Source organism: Myotis davidii, unplaced genomic scaffold (assembly GCF_000327345.1).
Source record: "Myotis davidii unplaced genomic scaffold, ASM32734v1 scaffold57, whole genome shotgun sequence".
In the NCBI taxonomy this organism is placed as follows: Eukaryota; Metazoa; Chordata; class Mammalia; order Chiroptera; family Vespertilionidae; genus Myotis; species Myotis davidii.
In genome coordinates this window covers 267,449-293,540 of record NW_006289718.1, presented here as the reverse complement: position 1 = coordinate 293,540, position 26,092 = coordinate 267,449, and the positions used below count along the sequence as shown (strand labels likewise).

At 44.6% G+C, this 26,092-nt stretch overlaps 1 protein-coding gene across 1 annotated transcript in view; it reads left to right on the top strand.

Moving 5' to 3' along the window:
- TLN2 (talin 2) overlaps positions 1-26,092 on the top strand; it is a 427,582-nt gene that overhangs the window by 237,657 nt on the left and 163,833 nt on the right. Inside the window, exons 5-10 of the mRNA XM_015563004.1 lie at positions 2,671-2,842; positions 4,577-4,674; positions 5,896-6,025; positions 7,710-7,862; positions 9,813-9,955; positions 11,805-11,932. Of these exons, the coding sequence (XP_015418490.1) occupies positions 2,701-2,842; positions 4,577-4,674; positions 5,896-6,025; positions 7,710-7,862; positions 9,813-9,955; positions 11,805-11,932 (794 nt within the window). The 5' untranslated portion in view covers positions 2,671-2,700. The remainder of the gene's footprint in view (positions 1-2,670; positions 2,843-4,576; positions 4,675-5,895; positions 6,026-7,709; positions 7,863-9,812; positions 9,956-11,804; positions 11,933-26,092) is intronic.

Genomic DNA, 26,092 nt, shown 5'->3' with positions numbered 1-26,092 from the left:
CAACGAAAATAATTTTATGGTTGGGGGTCACCACAACATGAGGAACTGTATTAAAGGGTCGCGGTATTAGGAAGATTGAGAACCACTGCTCTAGATGATCTTTCTAGTCCCAAAGATTTAAATACAGTAGCCCTCCCTATTACGTCCCCTGTTTTGTATCTGACTCTCCTCCACCCTTCCACTGAATAATCCCAGACAAACTCATCAGAGACTTGTCACCCCAAACCTGTCCATCTGGCAGCTTCCCCCACCTCCGTCAATGGCTTCTTCACTTTTCCAGTTGTTTGGGATAGAGATTTTCCTTCACTGTGTATTTTTTATGTTTCTCCTTTCCCCTTTTGCTTCCCAACTCTCTGGCTTCTCTCCCATGTTTCCCAGCCTCTCTGCTGCAGTCTCCTTGCTGCTTCCGTCTGCTCTCTGCTTCTGCATTCGCCCCCGTCTCCTTGCTCCCCTGTGTGTCTTTGCTTCCTCGGAGCGCTGGTGTTTACTGTCCTGCTGTGGCTTCACGTCATGGGCTCTGTCTGTCCCTTTGATTGAACCATCTCCCTGCGTGGCTGCAGGGACCATTCATTTACTCTTCAGAAAGCCTAATTATTAGCCTGGGAGGAGCAGCCTTCATGCAGGGACACTTACACTACTTCCCATTCCCAGGGCATGGAAGACACTAATCATCCCATCCTCTCTGGTGCATCCCATAAGTTACATCCATGACAACATCGAGCCTGTGGCCTTCCCCACTGAATCTTACCGCCCTCTGTGCTCATAGAGCTCAGTGGTTCATGAAACCCCACATTGTCACCAGCCCCAGGCGACAGATTATCCCATGGAGTGATCTACATTACAGGAAATTTGTCTGTTTCTAGAGTTTAAATTTTGTTTTCCCAACTTGGAGAGTTGGTTGGTTAAATGTGCCTACACAGAGAGAGTTGGATAGAGCCTTTTATATTTGGCTTTAAAAGTTCTTGATTTTATAGATGGAAAATCATAAGGTATTTTGAACTTCTCTGCTGTGTCCACAATCTAGTCACTGCCCAGGCTGTGGTAATTAATTCAGTTTGGGGCAGATTCCCACTGAACACTGCTGTTGTTGATTGAGAAGTATATCTTAACATTTCTCAAGTAATAAATATTGTCACATTTTCACAGACAGAACTTACTGAATGTAAATAGAGGTCAGAATGACTTTAGAGTCGGATGGCCTCAATGGTTGCTTCATGTGAGTGCATCTGTCCAAAAATGTCCTCTGTATCCAAATGATTTTAGTCACCTGCTGCCAGGAAGCTGGCAATCAATCTAGCCTACTAAGCAGTGACCCCAGAGGCACCCATTTTCTAGTCTCGCCGGTCAGCCTGTTGTCCTCTCTGTGTGTTGGCCACCTCACTGCTTCTTACCTTCAGTCCACAGGCCGACGCTTTATCCACTGAGCCAAACCAGCCAAGGTGCACTTGCATTCTTAAGTGGGAAGGAGACATACAGGGTGCTCTGGGGTACAGCTTACTACCCAAGGATTGTCTAATAAAAGACAAAATAGTGTGAGCTTAAAATTCCCATGGACTCAGGTTATTCACTCCACTCTAGTTCTAATAGCTGCTAACTATAAAGCGCCTATGTTGCTGGCCAGGATGGCAGTTGGGTTCTCAGGTGCAGGGAAGAGGCTGGCTGGGGAGGCGGGTAAGTTTCTGGCCACAGAATAGAGCAGGCAGCCAGCATAAACCAGAAGCCACTGACTCAAAGTAAATGCACTAAGGCATTGGATTTAAATTTTGAAAAGAAATCATTTATGCATTATTTCAAACCTAGCCTAAACCTGTTTGTTCTCTAAAGCCATTGAACTGGATGAGAAGCAAAATATCCCAATAGTTTGTCTAAATGAAATAATTGAATTGGCATTTTCTTCACTTTGAGACCCCTGAAGAGTGTGCAGCTGTTTGCTATGCTGGGTGTTTAAAATGGGACGTTCTGGCCTCATTACTAATGGCTGTTTATCAGTCTGGCATTGGTGTTCCCCTCAGGATTCAGTTCTTCCATGAATTATGCAGGGCTGATACCACTGTAGCTACCTTATCTGGGGGGAATTGAGGCAGAGTGGCCAAAATGCCTTGCTCAGATTTATAGTCTCTGGGGATGTTGTTGGGCCTGGAGGCCAGGTCTTCTGGTACGTGGTTTGGTGGGACTCTTTTGCCATCGGGAACATTCGTGACATTGGTGTTTCGTCCTCTGTCCCCAGGAGCTGGTGAGCAGGGAGCCGGCACTGAGGCTGCCGCCAGGGGCATGTTCAGGAGACAGCGGTGCGAGCCCAAGGCTCTCTGTCTCTCACCTGAGGGGCAGTCACCTGGGAAATGCCACTCCCAGTGAAACCCCAAGTAGGGAGCAGGCTGAGAGAAAGAGGCTTGGTGACTCCTGAGTTCCTTCCTCAAGGGACTCCAGTGGCCACACTGTCAACCCCAAAACTCTATGCTGCTCTTATTTTAAAGTTTTGTTTTTTTTTAAATCTAGTTTTTAATTTGTGTTTTTACTCACAGCATTCTCGTTAGCTGTTTTATTGTCCTGAAGCTGATTCAGTCTAGTGATTTTATTTTTAAAGCTGATTCAGAGTCTAGTGTGTTTTTTTTTCCCCTCAATAGGAACAATCATCATGAGCATCAGGGTTTGTCTCTTTGTGTTTTCCAGACATTCTGAGTGAGAGTCTTCGGATCACCTATGAAGATGGTGGCCCTGTCCTTAAAGATCTGCGTCCGCCACTGCAATGTGGTGAAGACCATGCAGTTTGAGCCGTCCACGGCCGTGTACGACGCCTGTCGGTTCATCCGGGAGCGGGTGCCCGAGGCGCAAACTGGCCAAGGTAGCCGCGGGTGACTCACTGGTTTCTTGAAGCGTGTTTGTGTGTTCTTCACTTATAGTGAAAGAAACGGAGGCTCGCGATGGTAAACATGCCCACCAGTGTCTACGTTTCCAATGAAATGTCTTCCTCGCCTGGACGCTGCTTGCTTCTTGTGCGAGGCTTCTGATGACAGTGACCACACCTGCTGCTGAGCGATGCCATCCTCTTGGCCCATAGATCAGCATCGTGCTAGGCGGTGTGCACGCCCCTCTGACACACCATCTCATTGGCCTCTAGCGTACCAGTGTAGCTGCTGGCTTTGTAGATCCTGAGCCCTGTTTCGGGTGCATGAGGACCTCCCATACAGCAGCTTGACAAGCCCGGAACTGCCAGCAGGACCCAGGGCCACCTTATGTATGCAGTACTTCGAAGGGGCTTATACATTTTATCTCGAACCTTTATTAAGGGGGCGGGGGGCTTTATGAATTTTATCTGAAACAGTTTTTTTAAAGGGCATTTGTTTTATATGTTTTGTTTAGTGTATCGTTAAACCACTGACCCCCATTAATCTGAATTTAAACAAAAGCCGCTCATACAGTTTGTCCATTTCCCTTTATCTTCTCTCTACATTTCCTTCCTTTACTTAGAGATTATTTGCCTGACACTTGAGAAACTGGGACTACTCCCAAATTGATAGATCTTTAGTCTCAAAGTGGTATAAGACTTACCTTAAAAATTGGAAGCATAAAACTCAAACATGCCAAGGATAATTACAGGTAGAATGGGTCTCCTTCAAGAGATCTGTTTCTTACAAAACTGCTGACCTTTAGGTCGAAAGCATCATTTAAATTATTCGAAGCCTCTGTTTTTCCTAGATTACTCAGAAATAAAAGTTGCTTACTTCCCCAGCCTTCCTTCCAGATCTAGTTCAATCATTTCTGGTGTCTTCACTTTGCAGTTGCTGTTTTCCTCCAGGTGCCCTACCCTTGGGCTGGGCTGCCTTGCAGCTCGGGAAGAAGAAACCTGTGAAGACCTTGAGGCTGTTTTGCTGAGAAACAGCAGGAGCTCCGACTGCCCTGGGTCCCTGGGGTTTCCTGGAATCACATTAAGAAAAAAACACATCCTTAGACAGGAAATACGACTGCTTCCCTCCGCCACCCTTTGTACTTCCGGGTCACTTCAGGGATTTTTATGGAGAACATGGACTTTAATTTTCCAACCTTATTCATAATTTGGTGACATGAGACAGAGGCTCCATTTCACAGGGAGCCCCTGCCTACCTTTCGTCACACGCGTTGGCGGGATGGAGGGGCTATTCCAAGTGCAGTGGTTCCCTTGGCCCTACTGTGCCCGAGTGGCGCTGGGCTTAGATGGTCACTTCTGCATTTCTCCCTGTCTGTCCTGTCATCCTTCACGCGTCCTTGGCCTGGTTTTTAGAACACGTATAAGGAACAAAGCCAAATTCGGTTAGAAGGAAACTTGGACTGCTTTGTCCTTGATAGTTTCTCAGTTCTAACCTAAGTACTGCCCACTGGTGGTCAGCAACATCAACCTTGTCGGAGGGGGTTGGTTTTGCAGCTCAGTTCTTATTCCTCCTCATCTGCTTTAGTCCCGGTGGCTGCTTGTGGTGTCAAAACGAAACATTTCCCTGTCGAAGGAGAAGACTCGCGTTCTAGCCCAGTAAGCAGACGGGCTGTGTCAGTGATGGCTTCATCATTGCTTTGTCTCCCATTTTTCTTTCTGTTAACCTTCCAGCGTCTGACTATGGGCTGTTTCTCTCCGATGAAGACCCCAGGAAAGGAATCTGGCTGGAAGCGGGCAGAACACTGGACTACTACATGCTGCGAAATGGGGTAGGCGGCTGATCTTCTTTTCCCTTTTTCATCGCTTTGTCCTGAGCCTTCCATGGAAGCCAATATAATTATGCTTGAAAGAAAAGGAGAGACCCAACAATTGATTTTGATTCAAGGGCATCTTACTAGTAGTCTTGATGCAATGCACTTCGTAAGGGCTATCCAGGTAGTGATAGAAAACATCAGCAGTCCCAGTTCTTGAAAATCCACAGAGTAATTAAAGCAATTTGAGGTTAGTATTTAAAACTGTTTCTACATGCCCTTGTTGGACTTGGTAGTTATGAAAGAAGACACAGCATTTTCCTGTGAGTATGTAGAAAGTATTCCCTGGTGAGTGGTGATAGAAAGTAATGATGGATTAGAGGAAAAACAAAAATATAATACTGACGGTAGCCAGGGATTGAATATTAATTGGTGTTTTACTCTTGTAAAAGAAAGTTCATATTGGATGTAAGTTTAATAACTATTCATAAAAGTAGCAACAAAAAATAGTTGTAGTATGGAAGGGGAAAGAACTAATGAGTAAAAAAAATTCAATATTCTGTTTAGCTGAATCTTCGAGATACTGGGTTTTGGTATATGAAATGCATATATCTGATTGGTCAGTATTCCATAAAACAAGAGTGAAGTATGTTTGCCAATTTACACTTCCCTCCAATATTTTTAAGACGTGTGGTTAAAAAAAGAAGTCTCTATTTAAAAATAACTCCCAAAGGTATTACCCATATTTGGCCTTGCCATTACAATGAAAACCAGTTCTACTGTGATACACCACGACTGTGAAGAATTATGGGGGTATTATTTATGGGCTCCATGACACGGAAATTAAACATTGCTTATAACTGAATAAGAGATACTTGGAGACGCACACTGCTGTCTTTTTAAAGGCAGGTAGGAATTTTCCTCTGCTAATTCTCATTAGAGCAGAGCATCCCCAGCCTGTCAGGAGGGCATATGCTGCTTCCACTTTACAGAGGTTAGTTTTCACTAATTATGAGCTAATCAGTGTATTCTTTAGGTACAGTTGCACCATCAGGTTTTTAAGAAATCTTGATGAAAGCAATTATTTAGCCTGGGCATTTCCGTTTTAGTGGCGAAAATATGAACACTTTGAAGAAAGAAATCAGAACGTGCTTGGGAAAGTTCACTTTTTAAAGAAAGTGTCCAAGTCCATTATCCTGTCCCACATGCAGTATGACCTGTTTGTGTCGTTTGTCCTAGGACATCTTGGAATACAAAAAGAAACAGAGGCCGCAGAAAATTCGGATGCTGGATGGGGCTGTGAAGACGGTGATGGTGGACGACTCCAAGACGGTCGGGGAGCTACTGGTGACTATTTGCAGCAGGATAGGTGAGTATGCACCTGCCTCGATTCCCGTTTTTGTTTTGTGTGAATCACATGCCTCTACTTTTATTTCCCCCCTCATTCGTTGCTGAGACCATCTTGAGTGTGTCCTAACGCACTGATGTCTGCCATTCCCAAGAGAGTCTGATTATTCTCTCAATTTGCAAACTCACTAACTGGTTTATAAACATTTGAACTCTCCTACTAAGTCAAAATTGAGAGCTTTTATTTCCCTTTCAAAAAAAAAAAGGAATTTTTGCCTGGCTGGTGTGGCTCAGTGGTTGAGCATTGACCTAAGAACCAGGAGGTCATGGTTCGATTCCAGGTCAGGGCACATGGGTTTCAGGCTCAATTCCCAGTAGGGGAAATGCAGACGGCAGCCAATTGATGATTCTTTGTCATCATTGATGTTTCTGTCTCTCTCTCTCCCTCACCCTTCCTTCCTGAAATCAATAAAAACATTCAAAAAAAGATGAGGAATTTTAAAAATCCTAGATAATAAAAGCCTAATATGCTAAGTGTCCAGTTGTCTGGTCAGCCGTTCAACCAATCAAAGCATAAAATGCTAATGATATGCTAAGGCTGCTCAACTGCTTGCTATGATGTGCACTGACCACCATGGGGCAGACGCTCCAACCTGTAGGTTAGCTTGCTGCTGGTGTCTGGCCTATCAGGACTGAGCCAGATGGGCCAGACATGCCCTGGAGCCCTCCCGAGGTCCTTCCTTGGCTGATCAACCTCCTGTGTCCCTCCCTGGCCCCAATTGTACACTGGTGGGGGCCCTCAGCCTGACCTGTGCCCTCTCGCAATCTGGGACCCTTTGGGGAATGTCGGAGAGCTGGTTTCAGCTCGATCCTGCAGGCCAGGCCAAGGGACCCCACTGGTGCACGAATTCGTGCACCGGGCCTCTAGTAGAAAATAATGTTTCTGAAGTCATATGATTCAGTCTCTCACCACTGTTGGGCATTATCTCCATAAAGACTCCTGGGGTCAGCCTATATATGATTGGTTGTTACAGAGCTTTTCTTCTCGTAGCTTCTGTTTATCTCCTCAGAGAACAACCCTGTTTCCTTTCTACATGGAGCCCTTCACATATTTAAAGAAAGTAGCCTGGCCTGTCTTTGTTTCCTCTAGATTCAAAGGAAGCCCAGTTCCTTCAGCCCCTTCTTGTTTAACATTGTCTTGCTTTGTTCTGCATGATCTCTACTTATTTCTTTTTTTAAAAAAATATATATATTTTATTGATTTTTCACAGAGAGGAAGGGAGAGGGATAGAGAGTTGGAAACATCGATGAGAGAGAAACATCGATCGGCTGCCTCCTGCACACCCCCTACTGGGGATGTGCCCACAACCAAGGTACATGCCCTTAGTCAGAATCGAACCTGGGACCATTCAGTCCACAGGCCGACTCTCCATCCATTGAGCCAAACCAGTTAGGGCTCTCCTTGTTTCTTAAAAACAAGACAGGAGAATGGAACATGACATTATGAGTGTAACTTACCTACCTGGACATACTTCATTTAGCCAAAGTTATTTGATATGTGCTCCACGGATGGCCCCCACCCTCACCTGGGCTAACGCTTCTTTCTGTCCTTTGCCACCAGGGACTCCTTGGATAGGACAGGACCCACACTAATAAGGGCGATAGCGATGTGTAGCCTCTGATCATATAACCTAACATATTTTTAGGAATAACAAACTATGAAGAATACTCTTTAATCCAAGAAACAATCGAAGAAAAGAAAGAGGAAGGGACGGGGACGCTAAAAAAAGACAGGACGCTGTTACGAGACGAGAGGAAAATGGAGAAGCTGAAGGCTAAGCTCCACACGGATGATGACTGTAAGTGTCTGGGCGGAAGGGAGGCAGGCACATGGGTTTGCCACGCCGCCCCCTCCCATCACCTGTATGACCCGGGGCAGGTGTTTGTGTGTTTTGTTTTTTTTCTTTCTGTTTTTTATTTCATCTGTAAATATTTTGGTCTCTGTCACTAACGTATTGAGACTCTTAAGAAAAAGTAGCTGAAATGCCATTTCACATCTAAAAAGGTAATCTCTCAATATCAAATAGACAAATCATGTCTACATTTCTCCATTGTCTTAAAGAAATTTTTTTTTCAACAGTGTTTGAACTGTGGTCCAAATTATGTTGAATGATACACTGCTTGCCTCTTAGTGTCGAGATCTTCCCTACATCTTTTACATTTTTTCTTCTTCAAATTTTTAGGGGCAAGACACCATCTTGTTACTTGTATAGAGTTTTGTGTAATCTGGATTTTGTTGGTTGCATACCCATGGTGTCATTTAATATGTTCTTCTATCCCCTTTAATTCCTGAGATCTGCAGGCTGGATCAGATTCATGTGCATGTGTATTTTTTAAAAATACAGTCTCCTTCCTATGTGATGTTGTGTACATTAAGTCCTCATTTAACATCATCGATAGGCTCTGCGACATTCAGCAAAATGACATATAATGAAACCAATTTTACCAGAGACCAGTTGACAAAAACAAGGTTTCAGCTCCTACAGCATCTCATCAACATTATAGCAAAATGACGTCATTCAAGGACCTGCTGTACTTCCCATCAGGAACTTGTATCTGGTTGTCTCCTTTTTTTGTGATGTTAACAGCCACTCATGACAACTGCCTGGATACATGATTTCCTTGGGGGTTACAAAACGGTAATGTAATTTTGCCACAGGAAAATAATTTTGTATGGCCACACTGTTAATATTTGGAAAAGCCATTTGTATGCTCCATGTGTCCCCAAAAGGTCTGTGCTGTGTGCACTGGCTCCCTGACACCTCCCCCCACCAGGGGATCTTACTTCATGTGCAGGCCACTTAGACCTTCTCAAACCTCTCTCTCCCATTGTTCTTGCTCTTGCTGCTGCATTGGGAAGATGTCATCATTGTCTTTATGTTTATTGATCCTCAGTGGGACTTTCATTTCCTCTGACCCTTTCTCCTTTCGCTTTTTTTCTACCTTATTTGATTTCCAGTTGCATACTTCTTTCCCAGGGAGACCTTCATAGACAAATCCCAAGGATTTTTATAATGTGCATGATACTCTCCTAGGTACTATGGGAGATGAGGTCAACCCAACACATTCCCCGTGCTAAGGTTGCGTATAATCTAGTGAGGCTTGTAATACATATTTACTCACAATGTACGTGTGGAGCCCCGGGAGGACTGTGGGAATGAGAGCTGTGGGGAGAGTAGAAGCCTACGCACCTTGACATCAGCTGTGCGTTTTCTGACTGAGTGAGATTCAAGCTGGGCCATGGGCAGGGTTCTTCCACCCCCTGCTACCTTTGTGTCCCCCCCGCCCCCGCCAACTACTTTCATTTTCCTCCTTTTTTTTTCTATTTAGGGTTGGAGGTAATTCTTAAGCTCAAAGCTTATAAATTATTTCACCTGATGAGATGGAAGTATCCACTCTGACTTAAAGGAAAATGCTAACTGGGTTGTCTTGGCATACAGCATTGATTTCGTTATTCCTTTTAACCCCCAGAAGGAAGGGGCATATTATAAATTCATTGTGGGGCTTTAACTAAGTTTCAGAATGGCTTGGAATGTTCTCTCATTTCCCTTCACTGTGTCATATGGTGCATGAGGGCATATGTGAAATTATTCGCAAAGTTAGAACACACAGTTCTAATGTAAGAAGTAACTGTACCTGAATGTCAGCATTATAGAAATCTGGTCTGGATTATGCTGCTGTCTTGATAAATCCCCTAAACCCAGAGGAAGAATAAACACGGCTCTTTTATCTGTGGTGCTGTGTTGCAGTGAATTGGCTGGATCACAGCCGGACATTCAGAGAACAAGGAGTCGATGAAAACGAAACGTTGCTGCTTAGACGGAAGTTCTTTTACTCGGATCAGAACGTGGACTCGAGAGACCCGGTGCAGCTGAACCTGCTCTATGTTCAGGTACCTCTCCCTCTGATGCTCAGACCTGGAGGCTGGTGAGGGTTCAGGAAGGCGCTGGCTGGGGCTGGCATTGGGGCTGCGTGGGAGCTGGCTCTGGCTTCTATCATGTGCGTGCATGCCGTTCAGGGGCATGGCTCCTGGGTTCCTCACACGTGTTTGGTTGTGGTGCAGGCTGGTGTTTGACATGAGCTGCTGGCCATCCAGAAGAGGGCCTTTATGTGGCCTCCCAGACTGGGACCTGGAGGCTGCTACTATCTCTCTCTGCCTGGCTTCAAGGCCCTTAGCTAGCTCACCACTTCAAATGCACTAAAGCTGGCTTAGCTAACATCTTAGAATACAAGCAAAAATTGGTCAGAAAATCAGTGCTTCTCATTAACTGAGCAACATTCTCTCAATAACCTTTTTTGCTTTACTATTAACTAATTTTTTAAGCTCAGACAAGTCCTTGAACTTAACAGAGTTGCGGTTCCCCAATGTGTAAGATGTGGGCTTCGCACTAGAGCAGTGATGGCGAACCTTTTGAGCTCGGCGTGTCAGCATTTTGAAAAACCCTAACTTAACTCTGGTGCCGTGTCACATATAGAAATGTTTTGATATTTGCAACCGTAGTAAAACAAAGACTTATATTTTTGGTATTTATTTTATATATTTAAATGCCATTTAACAAAGAAAAATCCACCAAAAAATGAGTTTGCGTGTCACCTCTGAAACGCGTGTCATAGGTTCACCATCACTGCAACTAGACCGTCCCCAAGGTTTCTTCTGGCTCAAGGAAAACATCCACCTGTCCCCCAGTCTCACTTCTTTTATTCTTTCCTTTCCTCCTCCCCTCTCTCCTCCTTCTGTTTATCCACATATGTGCCCACAGAAAAAGTGCAGCCACAGTGTCCCCTGTGTTTGTAAATAAAGTTTTATTAAAACACAGCTCATTTGTTAACATAGTACACATTGGTAAATCCCCTCATGCATTATTGTTTGTGTGTTGTCCGTGGCTGCTCTCGTGCTTCAGGGAAGAATTCAGTAGTTCTGACAGAGACAGCAGGCCCACCTGACCTGACTCTCTGCCCTTTTACAGGAAAGGTTTGCCGATCCTTTAGTTAATAGATGGACGAAGGGTATGGAAGGAGAGCTAGGAGGAAAGAGGCTGGAAGGAGGGAAGGAAGAGAGGTAGGGCAATAAGACAGCTCAGAGCCGTAGGTTAGCATGTCCATCTGAGAGGGAAAGAAAAGAAAGAAAGGAAGGAAGAAAATAAATAGTAACAGCAGTGATGGGTCAAGAAGTGAGAGAAAAACTTCAGACACAGTGAGTTCCTCATTCTAAGACTGTGCGTTTGCTTATCATTTCCCCTAAATATCTGCAGCAGTGAGTTCCTGTGTCTGACTCTCTCTCTCCTCATTCCTCCTTTTATATCTTGGGATGGGGTTTGGGTTGATTTTTACCTCTAGGTAATTTTGCTGTTCCTTTTATGATTTAGGGTTATAGAAAGTATATTGTACCCCCCCTCACTGTCCCCCCATAGATGTAATCATTTCACAAGGATTTCTCTTTGCTTCTATTGTTCATGACCCACTTCTGCCTTCCTAGAGTATACTCAAGCTTTAGTTTTCATATACAGGGCACTGCTGAGGCTGCCCATCTGTAGGCAATTTGGGGCAAAGACTTGTTTTCTTATTGCCTTACTCCTGCTGTGCTGCAGTCACCACCGTGTCCTGGATGCATCGTTGTGGGCCGGCGGGCACATTTCCCCTTGCTGCACTGAGTGGGTGCGTCCAAGTGCAGGAACCTGTCAGCAGGCAGAATGTGTCGACCCCCAAGCTCCTGATGCTTTTTGCTTCCTCTTGTGTTGCAGGCTCGGGATGATATCCTGAATGGCTCCCACCCTGTCTCCTTCGAGAAAGCCTGTGAGTTTGGTGGATTTCAAGCCCAGATACAATTTGGACCTCATGTGGAACATAAACACAAACCGGGATTCCTAGAGTAAATGATCTTTTGGTTTTCTTTTTTCTCCTCTGTTTTTCTTTTCATTATTTATTTTTGAGGTAGTTACATAAAATATGTACTGTAGTTTCAAGCATTTGTGAGATTGTTGGCTTTTACTCAGTTGAGTGTATGATCAAACTCAACCGTGGGGAAAGCAGGTGGCCTGGAAATTCAGTGTTGGGATGACTGAAGGTTATCTGCTCCCAGTTCAGTCAGCCTGTGAGTTCCTCTAGACCAGTGGTTCTCAACCTTCCTAATACCGCGACCCTTTAATACAGTTCCTCATGTTGTGGTGACCCCCAACCATAAAATTATTTTCGTTGCTACTTCATAACTGTAACTTTGCTACTGTTATGAATCGTAATGTAAATATCTGATATACAGGATGTATTTTCATTGTTACAAATTGAGCATAATTAAAGCATAGTGATTAATCACAAAAACAATATGTAATTATATATGTGTTTTCCGATGGTCTTAGGCAACCCCTGTGAAAGGGTCGTTCGACCCCCAAAGGGGTCGCGACTCACAGGTTGAGAACCGCTGCTCTAAACCATAGAATATGGAGCTATCTGGTCTGGCCTATCCTAGCCCTCCTCTGAATTCAGTCACTTCCTCCATCTTCTGAAATCTCTGCCCGTTAGAGGATTCCTTCTTCATGTAGGGCCAAATTTTGTCATTTTTAACTTTTTTGTTAAGATTCCTGTATGGAACACAGAGCATAAATGACAGAACTTCACATTCTTTATCACAATCTTGCGACTTCTTCGTTGCTCTGAAAGGATGATGTGAAACACTTCTCCACTTTTTTCACCCATCAGGTCTTTGGTGCTCTTTTATAAAATGACTAGAGGCCTGGTGCACAAATTCGTGCACTGATAGGGTCCAGCTGGCCCACTTTGATGGGGGCCACTGGGGGCGGGCCAGCTGGGGTGGGGGTAATCAGGGGCAGGGCCGGCTGGGGCGAGGGGCCGTGGGCGGTTTGCCAGCTGGCCCTGCCTCCAATCCGGGTGGGGGGGCCCACTGGGGGTCAGGGCAGGCAAGGCAAGGGGCCACCATTCTGGTTGTTCAGCCGTTCAGTCTATTTGCATATTACCCTTTTATTATATAGGATGGGGTGTTTTTTTCTGCCTTGGAGATTGAAGAAAAAGCTAATCCCACAGACCCATCCTGGTCCCATAGATCATGGGCATTAGGGTTGGTTTTCTAGAAATACACAGGAGGATAGGCCCAGCCTCACATTGGCTGCTGTTTGTCTGATGTGATCTTTTCTCCTGTTTTGATCTGGGCTTCTCCAAGGGCTTTGTATGTGCCTTCCTCTGGTAAAGTTCCTTTCCTTCATCACCCTCGCGCCTTTTCCATTTCTCTTCTGCTTCCTCCTAGGGGTCAGATTTCCTGCAGGATGTGCCAACATGAGATGTGCTGAGCAGGTCATCCATTGTACTGTGTCCAAGTGTAGGGAGCCGAGAGGACAACATAAATGCTTATTTGGCCTTGTCCCCACTTTCACCTTGGTGGGAAGTAATGGGGTTCAGCATATGCCCTATCTACATAGTAAGAAGAAAACATGACTTTTCTCCTGGTGGCAGACAATGCCTGGCCAACATGCTGTTTGGTTTAAACAACTCTTCCTTTGGGTTAATGGGTCCCAGGGAGCTTTTCCAAAGTGATGTTGTCCTACAATATACTGTATGGTGACCTTGAGCATGGCTTTGAGCAGGTCCTGTCACTTCTTCTATTCTACATTCACCAAACGAGTCATATGGCCAAGTGTTCCTCAGGGCCCATTTGTACCCAGTCGGTCTGGCTTCCTTCCTGCAGCAGCCGCGGGAAGCTTGCCTTTCTCTCTGTTCTGACACCCAGACGCCTTATGAAAGACCACGTGTACACCATCTTTTAAAAGTTTCCTATTCCCACATTCTCGCCTCACATCTGGCTCCTCAGATACATGTGGATTGTGAAGTCTCCTCAGACACTGTGGATTGTGGCCACAGACATGGATAAACACCAAGAACTCATCAGGCCCTGGAGGAAACAACATCCATCTTTTGTTTCTGTTTCTTTGAGTGACTGATGAAGAACAGGAGACAATGGAGAAAAAAATAATTATTTTTCTGTATATCCATTTCTTTACTTTTTAATTTATTTTTTTATTGTTGACAGTATTACAGATGTCCCCTTCACCCACCCCCCGACCCCACCCCAGGCTTTCACCACATTATTGTCTGTGTCCATGCGGCTATGCATATATGCATATAAGTTCTTCAGTTAATCTCTTTCAGTCTTCCCCTCAAACCCCATCCCCTTCTGAGATCTGTGAGTGTGTTGCATGCATCCATGCCTCTGGACCTATTTTGTTCATCAGTTTATTTCGTTCGTTAGATTCCACATAGAAGTCGAATCATGTGAAATTTGTCCTTCTCTGGCTTATTGCACTTAGCATAATAATGTCCAGGTCCATTCATGGTGTTGCAAAGGGTAAGAGATCCTTCTTTTTCACAGCTGCATAGTAATCTATTGTGTAACTGTACCACTGCTTTTATATTCCATCATCTGATGGGCAGGTACTCGGGCTGTTTCCAGATCTTAGCTATTATAAACAATCCTGCTATGAGCATAGGGGTGCATATATTCTTTCTGATTGTGTTTTGGGATTTACCAATCAGAAGTGGGATCGCTGGATCTAATGGCACTTCCATTTTCAATTTTTTGAGGAAGCTCCATACTGTTTTCCACACTGGGTGCACCGGTTTGCATTCCCACCAACAGTGCACTAGGGTTCCCTTTTTTCCCACATCCTCGCCAACACTTGTCATTTGTTGATGATAGCCATTCTTATTAGTGACATTGAGCATTTTTTATGTCTATTGGCCATCTGTATCTCCTCTTTGGAGAAGTGTCTACTCAGGTCCTTTGCCCATTTTGTAATTGGATTGCTTGTTTCCTTTTGTTGAGTTGTATGAGTTCTTTATATATTTTGGAAATTAACCCCTTATTAGGTGTATCATTGCCAAATACGTTCTCCCATACAGTAGGTTCCCTTTTAATTTTGATGATGGTTTCTTTTGCTGTGCAGAAGCTTTTCAGTTTGATGTAGCCCCCATTTGTTTATTGTTTTCCTTTGTTTCTCTTACCCTAGAAGATGTATTGGTGAAAATTCTGCTATGTGAGATGTCTGAGATAAAATTTTTAAATAAGATGTTTGGTAGCCTGTGTGGCCCTGATGAGAAGATGATCTTAAATGAAGCCATTCACTGGGTGCCTACAATGGTGATGCTACCCCAGTCATTTCATTATGCCTTTTCTCTAGAGTTTTGGGATGGCTAATTCCCAGGGCCCCCTTGTGAATTTAGAAAGCAATGTATTTTATGTGATGTATGTGGCAGAAGAGTCACAGAGAGGAAGCAGCCTGTTCAGCTGCATAGAGTTCTTTTCTACAAGTGGCTTCTGACTACTTACATTGGGCCCTATCATTTACAAAGGGAATCCTACTTTCAAAGTTGTCCCCGTCACTGGTCTCCCAATATGCAGCAAGATTAGGAAAGTACTCTAAAATGTGATTCCAAGGTCCTTTGTTTTTTCCCTGAGTGTCACTGGTTGTGCCAGCTATATCACAGTGAATGGTTTTGTACCGCTGACTATTAGTGTGGGGATGACAAGCACGATTGGAGCATCCGTTTGCTCTCACAGTGTCTCTCTGCGACCTATGGGCACACTGAATGTGGGATACTGACACTCCATTAAAGACGTCCCTTCTCGTAATACTCTGAAGGTAGCCAAAGTTAAGCAATTGTATTTAGTCAGTTTTCATACTTCTGAGTTTATAGTATGAAGCTCATGCCTCTGGTGGAATGTGTCTTCTTACGAAGATTCCAAATTAAAACAAGCTTATTATGCCTGGTGGCAATTATTTTCCCAAATGAATTTGATTTACTTTTTAATTAGACCAAATCTAGTCTCGGTAATGAAGCATTTTCACCCAATGTAGATGTTTCATTGTGTACATTATTGTGCACGAGCGCCCCGCACCTCTGCCCTGCTCTCCTGCAGCTTCTGCGGGTCTCAGTGTGTCTTTCCTTCCTTCTAGTTGTAGAGTTTACAGTCAGCCAGGCTTCCTGTGGTTCTGGATGAAGTCCGTGTTGTTTCTCTGAGGTATTAATCAATTGTTGTGAGCGGCATTAATTTCCCGGTGTTTATCTCTGCCGCCATCTTAGTTTCTCCTCAGTTTGATTTACTTTTTAATTAGACCAAATCTAGTCTCGGTAATGAAGCATTTTCACCCAATGTAGATGTTTCATTGTGTACATTATTGTGCATACTGTGCAGGTAAAAGTTCCCGAGGATGTTCGTCTCCTTGTAATTAAAACAAAACAGCGAGACCACATTTCCCTGATTGCGTGTTGGATAGTCGGAGCCTCCTGGGGCCATGTGCCTGAGCTGTCCCCGGTGACTGTCTGGACCATGTTGGCCAGGCTTTAGATTTTTCCCCATTTGCTTTCCTATGTCCCATCTGCTTGAACAATTCAAAGTTTAAAACAGAAAAATAGTGAGAAGGTGGGACTTGTCACAGAGCCAGGTTGAAGACACAGCCAGGCTGAGATTTCACCCACAGAATGTCTGGATGAGGTACATTTAGTGAGTACATTTCTTTCAATTTTCGAAAATTTGTTTAGCATTTTTGCTCAAAGTCAACAGCATATGGACTTCTTTTTCCTCCACAACTCCATGAAGTAGGTGTTGTTATCCTTTTTCAATTAGCATCTAGGCAGGAAACAGAAACCATACTAATTATTTAAACCGAGAAAATGGAATGGAAAGAATTGTTAACCTGGTACAAAGCTGATAACTAGTAATTAAACAGGAAAGAAGGGGGCTCTAAGGCATCCCGGAGTCTGCAACTACAGGAAGCAGCTAGCGCCCCTGGGGCTGGAGGAACAAAGGAAGAACCTGGAAAGATTGAAACCTGGGAATATAGAGGAGCTATATGAGAGCCTTTCATACCTTTCTTCAGGCCCTTTAATGATTTCTGGACTCAATACCATCTTGGTGAAGGTGTTTATTAAGAATAATGAAAATCAGAGACTGAAAGATTTTCAGTTTTCATGGATTTAAGGATTATTTAATGTCCCCTGTCAGTTCTAGAGATGGAGAAAAGAGGCATAAGAGAGATAGAGAAGCAAGGCACAGAACCAGTGAGAGCTGGAAGCCACGAAACAGCCACTCTCCCAGATCCAGTCTGATGTGCTGTATCTCTGTGACAGTTTTCTTCAGTCATCTGCAGGGTTCCAGAAAGGGACAGTCTGTGGGAGCATGACGTATAAGCAACACACACACACACCCATAGTCGCATGTATACTTCATGCTCTTCTGTGCTTTCAGCAAGCATGCCACGTGGTGTTCTTCAACTCATGGAGGACTTCATTGTTGTGTTGTGCCAGGCATAGGGAAGGTAGAAGGAGATACATACGAATTCTTTGCTGCCTTTGATACTGCAGTCTGGCAAATAAACATGTGAAATAAACATATGAAATAGCAACATGAAACACATGCCCAGTTTGTAGCGGATTGAGGTTCCACTCTCACATGGATGTTTCTCTTTCTTTTCTCCTCTCTCTCTAAAAATCAATAAAAGTATATATTTTTAAATAAAGTAAATAAAGATAGAAGGACTAATTCACCAGGGTGGTATATTAATAATAAGCCCGCATGCACCTAACGTTACCTTAAAGTACATGAAAGAAAAACAGACAGTGTTACAAGGAGAATTTTTGACACACAATTTTATTGGAATAATTGAACACAACCTCCCTCACGAGTGATAAGTAGAACAAGATCAAAAGAAAGAAAAGGTTTTAGTCAAGAGAAAGTAATGAAGTACAAATCACAGAATCAACAAAAAAGTTGCTGCTTAGAATAAATTAACAAAATATGTGCAAATCTGGTAAAGTTGATCAAGAGCAACAAAATAAGAAAAAAGTAAAAAATAAACATTATTAGTAATGAAAACAGGGCAGATCTCAAAAAGTTATAAAGAATAAAATGAAAACTTGAAGTAAAAAAATTTAAAATCTAGATAAAATCGATAATTAGAAAGTCCAGATAGACCTATAATCTTGAAATAGCCTTATCAGTTAAAATATAGCATTAAAAAAACCCACAAAACAAAAACTAGGCCCAGGTTATTGCAGAAAATATGGATATCTCAATACAACTATTAAAAACTTAATATGGACTAGTTAAGGCATGTGAATGACCAACACTGATTGAAGATACGTGGAGGACTCACACAACTATCCAAATTTCTTACAAAGCTATAGTGATGAAAACACTATTATTGATGTAAGGTGGTATAAAAGTACTAAGGGTTGATAAACCTACCTTTGTTAAATTTAAAATATTGGAAGTTAAGAGTGAAGCTCCAGACTGGAAGAAGAAATTTGCATATTTGCAATGTACTCTACAAAGAACAAGTTAATATCCATAAAATGATATTAAAAGGGAAAAAATCATCTAAGCAAAATATCACCTAGGGATAGCATTAGGTTCCTTAGAGAAGAGGAAATTCAACTGACTTATAAAGTTATGGGAAAATAGCCTCATAAGTGACCCAGAATGCAAAATCAATAAAGATAGAGTTTATGACCCAGCAGGTGGGCACATGCTTTAATGTATGAAAGCACCAAAGTACTTTACAGAAGAAACAAGACGTTTCAGAATATGACTCTGTTGAATTTAAAAATACAAAGAAAAACAGAGGATATTGTTTATAGATACAAGGAGATGTCGGAACATAAAATATGCAGGGAAACTAACTTCAGGAAAGTGACTCCCATTAGGGGGAGAAAGAAGGATGGTATGGGACTTCAGCTAAATTTTTAATCTCTAATTCTTTAAAAACAGAGAGAGTTAGCAATCACAAAGCAAATATCATAACATGTTAACATGTTTTTGTCCTTGGTGATAGGTATATACATTATGAGGTGTATATTTTTCTCTATGGTTCAAAATGTTTCCACATTGAGCATTTCTTTAAAAAAGACCATTCTGATAGTCTTTGTGAGTTGATGAAAGCTTATAGTCAACTGAGGTTGGATATCAAACATGTGGCAGAGGAAAAGTTAATGGGCATTGGAGGCGAACAAAGAGGCTCCATGGCTCTGAGCGACAGGAGTAAATGGTCCAGTGGTTGGGTGCAGGCAGTTGGGTCACAGGCAGAGGAGGCCTGCCATCCTCGATTACCGTAGCCTCTCATTCTGTGTGCATGTTCTGCAGAAGTATTTTACTGAGAAAGCAAAGTGACCAAGGGTACGAATCTCTGTTGAGGAAGAATTCAGAGTGGACTTGTGAAAATTTCCCCTCAAACTCAAGATAATTTTACTGTCAACAAGCAAACAACCTGTGGGTCTCGACTCCTTTGGGGGTCGAACGACCCTTTCACAGGGGTCGCCTAAGACCATCCTGCATATCAGATTCGTAACAGTAGCAAAATTAGCAACGAAAATAATTTTATGGTTGGGTTCACCACAACATGAGGAACTGTATGAAAGGGTCGTGGCATTAGGAAGGTTGAGAACCACTGCACTAGGAGGTCTTCAGTCAGTTTTCCTCATGGCATATGTTCAAACACATATTTTTCCTTTGGAGTTGGTCTTCTGTGTGTTTTTGTCAGAATAATTTGACTACTGATTCTGTCTTCATACTCAGCCAGGAAGCAGGCATTTCCACTTTTGTTCTTCACCGTCTCCACCTTACCTCCTGTCCCTCACCCACTAGTTTCTTTATTATTTGCTTCCATCCTGTGAGCTAGAGCTTCTGTCAGTTTGGGGAGGTGTGACCATTCGGTGGTCCTCCTAGCAGCAGCTGCTACGCATGGTGCCTTCCTCCCTAAATGCTTTCAGATTCCAGAACTTTCAAACCAGGAACCTCTGAATGTACCCAGCCCAGAGCTATCGCTGCACCTCCAGGCACATTCCCTGCCTTACACTGAAGAGCATTGGGACTGGTTCTGTGGGACTGAGATAGGGCCTCAACCCCTTTCCTGTGCTTCTCCCATGCCATCCTCTCTCTCTCCTTCTTCTTCCCACCCTAAGTGTTTCCCAACTCAACCAAGGCTTCCTTCCCCCTATGTCATCATGTCGGTTAACCGCCAGGATTTAGTAAATCACACAGACATTTTCATCTTTGAGTCTGGGTTCAAACTCAAGAGTGTCTGATTTCATCATCAGAGCCCTCAGCACACCGTGCTAGTGGTTCTCCACCTTTACTGCCCATTGGAATCGTTTAGAGCAGTGGTCACCAACCTTTTGGACCTCGCGGACCACCAGTGGTCCGTGGACCACCGCTTGGTGACCGCTGGTCTAGGGGGCTTATTAAAACACACGCTGCTGGGCCTCGCCACCAGAGCCTCTGATTCAGTGTGCTGCCGGTTCTGAGACCATATTTTGAGAACCTCATGTGATAGCAAATCTGGTGATTCAACATAAAGGTTGGTCTCAGGACTCCTGGGTGTCCCAGTGCCCTTTGGGTGACACTGTCCCAGCGGCACCCTCTGCCTTCCGTCCCCTTCTTTTCTGCACCTTGTGCTGGGCAGACACTGCATGGCTGTGTGTGTGAGTGCTGATGTCCTCACTCCTCAGGGAGGAGGGGCAGCCATGGTTTTCTGTTCATGTAAATAATAACACTCCCAGAAAGGGATCCTGTCTTCTTTTCAGGTGATAAAACCAGCTTAGGGAGGTGGTGACGTGTCTTTGGTCATGTAACTAAGTACATGGTGTCACCGCCAGGATAGGTGAGAAGCAGTTAACGTTGTGCTTATATTCTAACTGCCGGACCAGAGGACATCTGTAGGACACCTCTTTTGGAATTACTTGTAGAAGCAGCTTAAATTTTATACATGAAAGAAAATGTAGGTCAGTGAACACCTAGATTTGAATCCAGACCTCACACCCCCAAATGTGTTTATTAAATTCCCTGTCCCTTATTCAGTGGCTTTTGGGCATTGATTGTGTGTTTCAGTGATTTTATTTCTCTTTGTCTAAAGGTTCTGAAATACTGATCACATGATAAGTCTTTTGACTCAGAGGTAACTAGGAGGGACTGGGGTGTTGAGTGGCTAAGAGCCTGGTCTTTGGAGCCCACAGACCAGGCTTAAGTTGTTGGCTATGATTGTGGGAAAATTACTTAGTTTCACTGAGTCTTTTGTTCCTTGTATAAAGTGGGATATTTTCTTCTAAGGGCTTTGTCAGAACTCAATTAATCTATTTGTACATGTAAAGCACCTGAAACAGTGTGTGACTTTCAGTAAAGGGCAGCTATTAATAGTGAAAACCCTCTATCAGCATTATTTAGACTGTTGGTTGGACAATCCAAAAAGTTATTTAAAGTACAGAATTCAAGTTTCTTCTTTGAGAGGGTTCTCCTGATTGGAGTTCTACATTGTCTTTCCTGTATGAATGACATCAACTAGGAGAGAATTTAAAGACAATCATGGCCTGGCTTAATTGGTTGAGCATCAACTTGTGCACCAAAGGGTTGCCAGTTCAATTTCCAGTCAGGGCACATGCCTGGGTTGCGGGTTCAATCCCTGGTTTGGGTGTGTGCAGAAGGCAACTGATCAATGTTTTCTCTCATCGCTCTCTCTTTCTCTCTCTCTCTCTCTCCTCCCCATTCTCCCACTCTCTAAGCATGTTCTCAGGTGCGGATTAAGAAAAGTAAAATAATACATTTGTGAAGCAAAATGAAGACAGTGTTTTCAAGATTTTATAGTTATCTCACCTATATTTAATGTAATAACTTTAAAAAATATTTACTATGAGAAGCATTCATTAGCTCTCTTTTTGTACTATTTTAGCAGCTTATGGGCTATGTTGTATTATTACATAGTCATACTATACATAGCAGCAGCAAGATTGGAGAACAAATACAGCGGACTTGACCAGAGCAGAAGTAGGGGCTCATGAGAGCAGAATCTATTTACTGCAAACCTTCAACATCCAGGCATCTTAGAGAGCAAGAGGAGTGTTGACTGGTCTGCCACCTTACAGAGTGGAGTCTCTGTTATTGTTGCACTCAGGAAAGGTGGCACTAAATGGCTGGCAGTAGGGTTTAAAGGAGGAGTAAGGTCTAAACCAGTGGTTCTCAACCTTCCTCATGCCGCGACCCTTTAATACAGTTCCTCATGTTGTGATGACCCCCAATTTCATTGTTACAAATTGAACATAATTAAAGCATAGTGATTAATCACAAAAACAATATGTAATTATGTGTTTTCCAATGGTCTTAGGCGACCCCTGTGAAAGGGTCGTTTGACCCCCAAAGGGGTCGCAACCCACAGGTTGAGAACCGCTGGTCTAAACGAATGCCTCCAGACAGCTGCCCTTGTGAGGTGGGAATGCCTAAGGAGGCAGTGGGAGGGGCTTCGCTTGTCCAGAGCTTGCTTAATTAGGAGAAAAATTTCCAATCAGGTTTGACAATCTAACCCGTTTTCTCAGCGAAGGCTGGGAGATTTCACTTGTGTGACTGTCCCAGATGCTTAGGAGCCTTCCAAACTCAGGGTTGGTAATGAAAACTGCTGAGCGGGACCTGCTGTACCGCCGCCTGGCAGGCGGTGATGACGGGCTGCTGCTCCTTCCAGCTTCGTGCTGAATTCCTCAGGGAAAATACACACCACACATGCTCACACACACTCACTTCACCTTTAAAATGCCTCACAATAAACTCCCCCCAAAGACTCTTGCAACATTTAGTGTAAGCAATCGGAAGTTGTTTTCGGTACCTACCAAAGCATGAGAGATTCAGTACCTACTGAAGAATGGGAGTTTTAGTTTGCAGAGTTTCAATTAAGGGCAGCTTGTTGCTGCACAGAACTTTGTTGTTATAAATGCCCAGCATATTCTATCCCTGCCTGGCCACTGGACACCACCGTCTGTTGTTCTTCTAGTAACAGTCATCATCCTGACAGAGTTTTTGGTGGGGCTCTTTTTGGGGTGCTTTTGGTAACCTCAGCCGGGACTCCCTTTTTGATGGTGTAGGAGCTACTGTCCAGAGCCCCACAGCCCTGGGCCTACTCATGATACTGCATCATTGTCCTTGCAAGTGTCCTCCTGGGGAAAGCCTGCAACAGCTGTGTGCTCAGGTGGACCTGCTCTGGGTCTGGGAGGTCAAAGGCTCCCTGCTACTAACAAGTCCCGGGACCTCCGCTAAGTCACCTTACCTCTCTGTGAACTCAGCTTCCTCTTTTGTGACATGGATGACGTCCAGTTCTCTCAGCCATTCATTTCTGTCCACAGAGTTGCTTCATGATAGTCATCACATCCCCGGTGCTGCTTGGATATTTCTCAGGTCCTTCCAGCTGACTGACTTGGGGTCTCTTGACAGGGCCAGAGTGTTCTGCGGGTACTCAGGCCTAGATCCCTGAAATTCCAGGAAATGTACTTACAGCTTTTGTCTATAGGTAGTTTGCAAATTGAACAGGCATCATCACTATTCAAATCTCAATATAGCCAGAGCCAGGCCCTGCCCTGACCCTCTCCAGAAACATTTGATACATTTGCTGGCTCAGGGCTAGAAGCAGCCATTTCTCAGAGGATCTCTGGTTTCTTTGAGTGGGAAGTGGCATTTGAAGGCCACCTAGCCAAGGTGCTGGGGGTGTTTATTGCCAGCAGGTTGTCCTTGCTCTTAGCCTCCTAAGAGGACACAACTAGAAAATAAATGCTTTTCAGAAAAATAAAATGAATCTGATATGCCAGTCTTTATTTCCAATTCAAATGAAGGGACACTTTTTGGCTTTATATTTTTATTTCTTTTATGCTAAAAATCTAGGTTACTAACAACTAAGGTAATTACTCATTTTATCTTAATTGTATACAACATGTTATATAATATCCTAATTTTTATAGAGTGTGCATATATAGAGAGAAGAGGGAGGGTGTTGTAAAATAATGGTGTCAGTATTTGACAAGTCACTGTAGTTCGTTTCATCTTTAAGTATATCTCACTAGGGATGCATAGTGAAAAGACTGTTTTCAATGTTACCTGAAATCATTTTTCTCTGTAGTAATGCTGTCAACTTGATATACTGTTAAGTTGATTTGTTTCAGTTTGCTCTAGATTTTTAGGTTGCTTTTTGCCCCTCTTTGCAATTTAATGTGATTCTAAAATGAAAAAAAAACAACAACAACTATGCTATAAGGAATATTTACGGAGGTTTATTTTTTATCCTTTTCCCCCTCTCCCTGTTTTTCCCTTCTTTCTATAGAGAATCATTTTTATTAGTACTGGGAATGTCTTTCTATTGTTTTAAAAATACATATTAACAATATAAAATGAAAAATACATCCTGTCCTCCCCGTCTTACAGAATAGCATACTGTACACTCTTGTACCCTTTACTATTCTATCTAATAAAGAGGGAATATGCAAATTGACCATTACACCATCACAAAAGATGGTGTTGCCCATAGCCACAAGATGGTGGTACCCAGTCCCCTCAGCCCCGCCAGAGTCACCCAGTCCTTTCAGCCCAGCCAGGGTGGGGGGGGGCGCGGGACAGGTGCTTGGTGTGGTTGGACTCGCCATCAGCCCCCCAGCTGCCTAGGGCCATCTGAGGCTCAGGTAACCAGGGCTGATGGAGGCTTGCGCTACCGGCAGTGGCAGCAGCAGAGGTGTGGTGGGGGCATCGCCTTCCTCTGGTCACCAGGTCACCTGCCACCCCTGAGGGCTCCTGGACTATGAGAAGGGGCAGGCCAGGCTGTGGGACCCCCCCACTCCAGTGCATTAATTTTCATGCACCAGGCCTCTAGTCTACATATATAAAAGCCTAATATGCAAATTGTCCCCTCTGGAGTTCAACCATGAGACCAGGAGCTCGATCACTCGCTATGACGTGTGCTGCCAACCAGGGGGTGGCATGGAATGAAGGAAGGCTCCAGCTGGCAGCCGGAAGGCCCTGATTGGCCATGATCACCAGCCCCCCCCCATGCCACTGTCCCCTGATTGGTACCCACTACCCCATTTGGGGGCAGGGCCAGCAGGCCCACTGTCCACAGCCCCTCCCCATGGCCAGCTCTGCCCCCAGTTGGCCCCCCAACCCCAATTGGGGGCGGGGCATGCTAGCCAATTGTCCGAGGCTCCTTCCTCCAGCTGGCCTGGCCCTGATTGGTCCCCGATCAGAGTGGGCCGGCCGGCCAACCTCCTGCCATCTCCTCCTCCCAACAGGCCCAGCCCCAATCCGCCCTGATTGGGCCCAGGCTGGCTGGACCTCACCCATGCATAAATTCGTGCACTGGGCCTCTAGTCTATAATAATAAAAGCACAATATGCTAATTAGACCGGACATCCTTCTGCATGAAGCCAGGGCTGTGAGGGAAGCCCAGGTTCCGGGTGCCGGAGGGAAGCCAGTGCCAGTAGCCAGGGGAACCTTTGGTCACCAGGTCACCTGCCACCCCTGAGGGCTCCTGGACTATGAGAAGGGGCAGGCCAGGCTGTGGGAACCCCCCACTCCAGTGCATTAATTTTCATGCACCAGGCCTCTAGTCTATATATATAAAAAGCCAGTGACTGTAATGTCCATAACAACCATAACGACTGGTTGCTATGACACCCACTGTGGCAAGTGAACCACCCGATCAGGGGGTGGGGCTGGTTGGCCAAACTCACGGCCCCTCCCCCCTGCTGGCTTGCCCCTGATTGGACTCTTCCACCCCGGTCAGGAGTGGGGCCAGCCGGCCAAATGCCTCCTCCCTTCCCCCCGCCAGTCAGCCCTGCCACGATCAGCCTGCCCCACCACGATAGTCCCACAGCCCCTCCCCCTGGCCGGGCCGCCCCTGATTGTACTCCCATTCCCAATAGGGGGCAGGGCTGGGTGGCCTACCTCCTGCAGCCCCTCCCCCTGGCCACTCCATCCCTGATTGCACCCCCGACCCCAAAAGGGGGCAAAGCCAGCTGGCCAACCTCCCGCAGCCCCTCCCCAGCCTAGCCCCACCCCAGATCGGCCCCCCTCACCCCAATCAGGGGCAGGACCGGTTGCCAACCTCCCACGGCCCCTGCCCCTGGCCGGCCCAGCCTGATCAGCCCAATTGGGGCGGGTTGGCTGGACTCTACCCATACATGAATTCGTGCACTGGGCCTCTAGTATTGAATATAATTTAAAATACGAAAT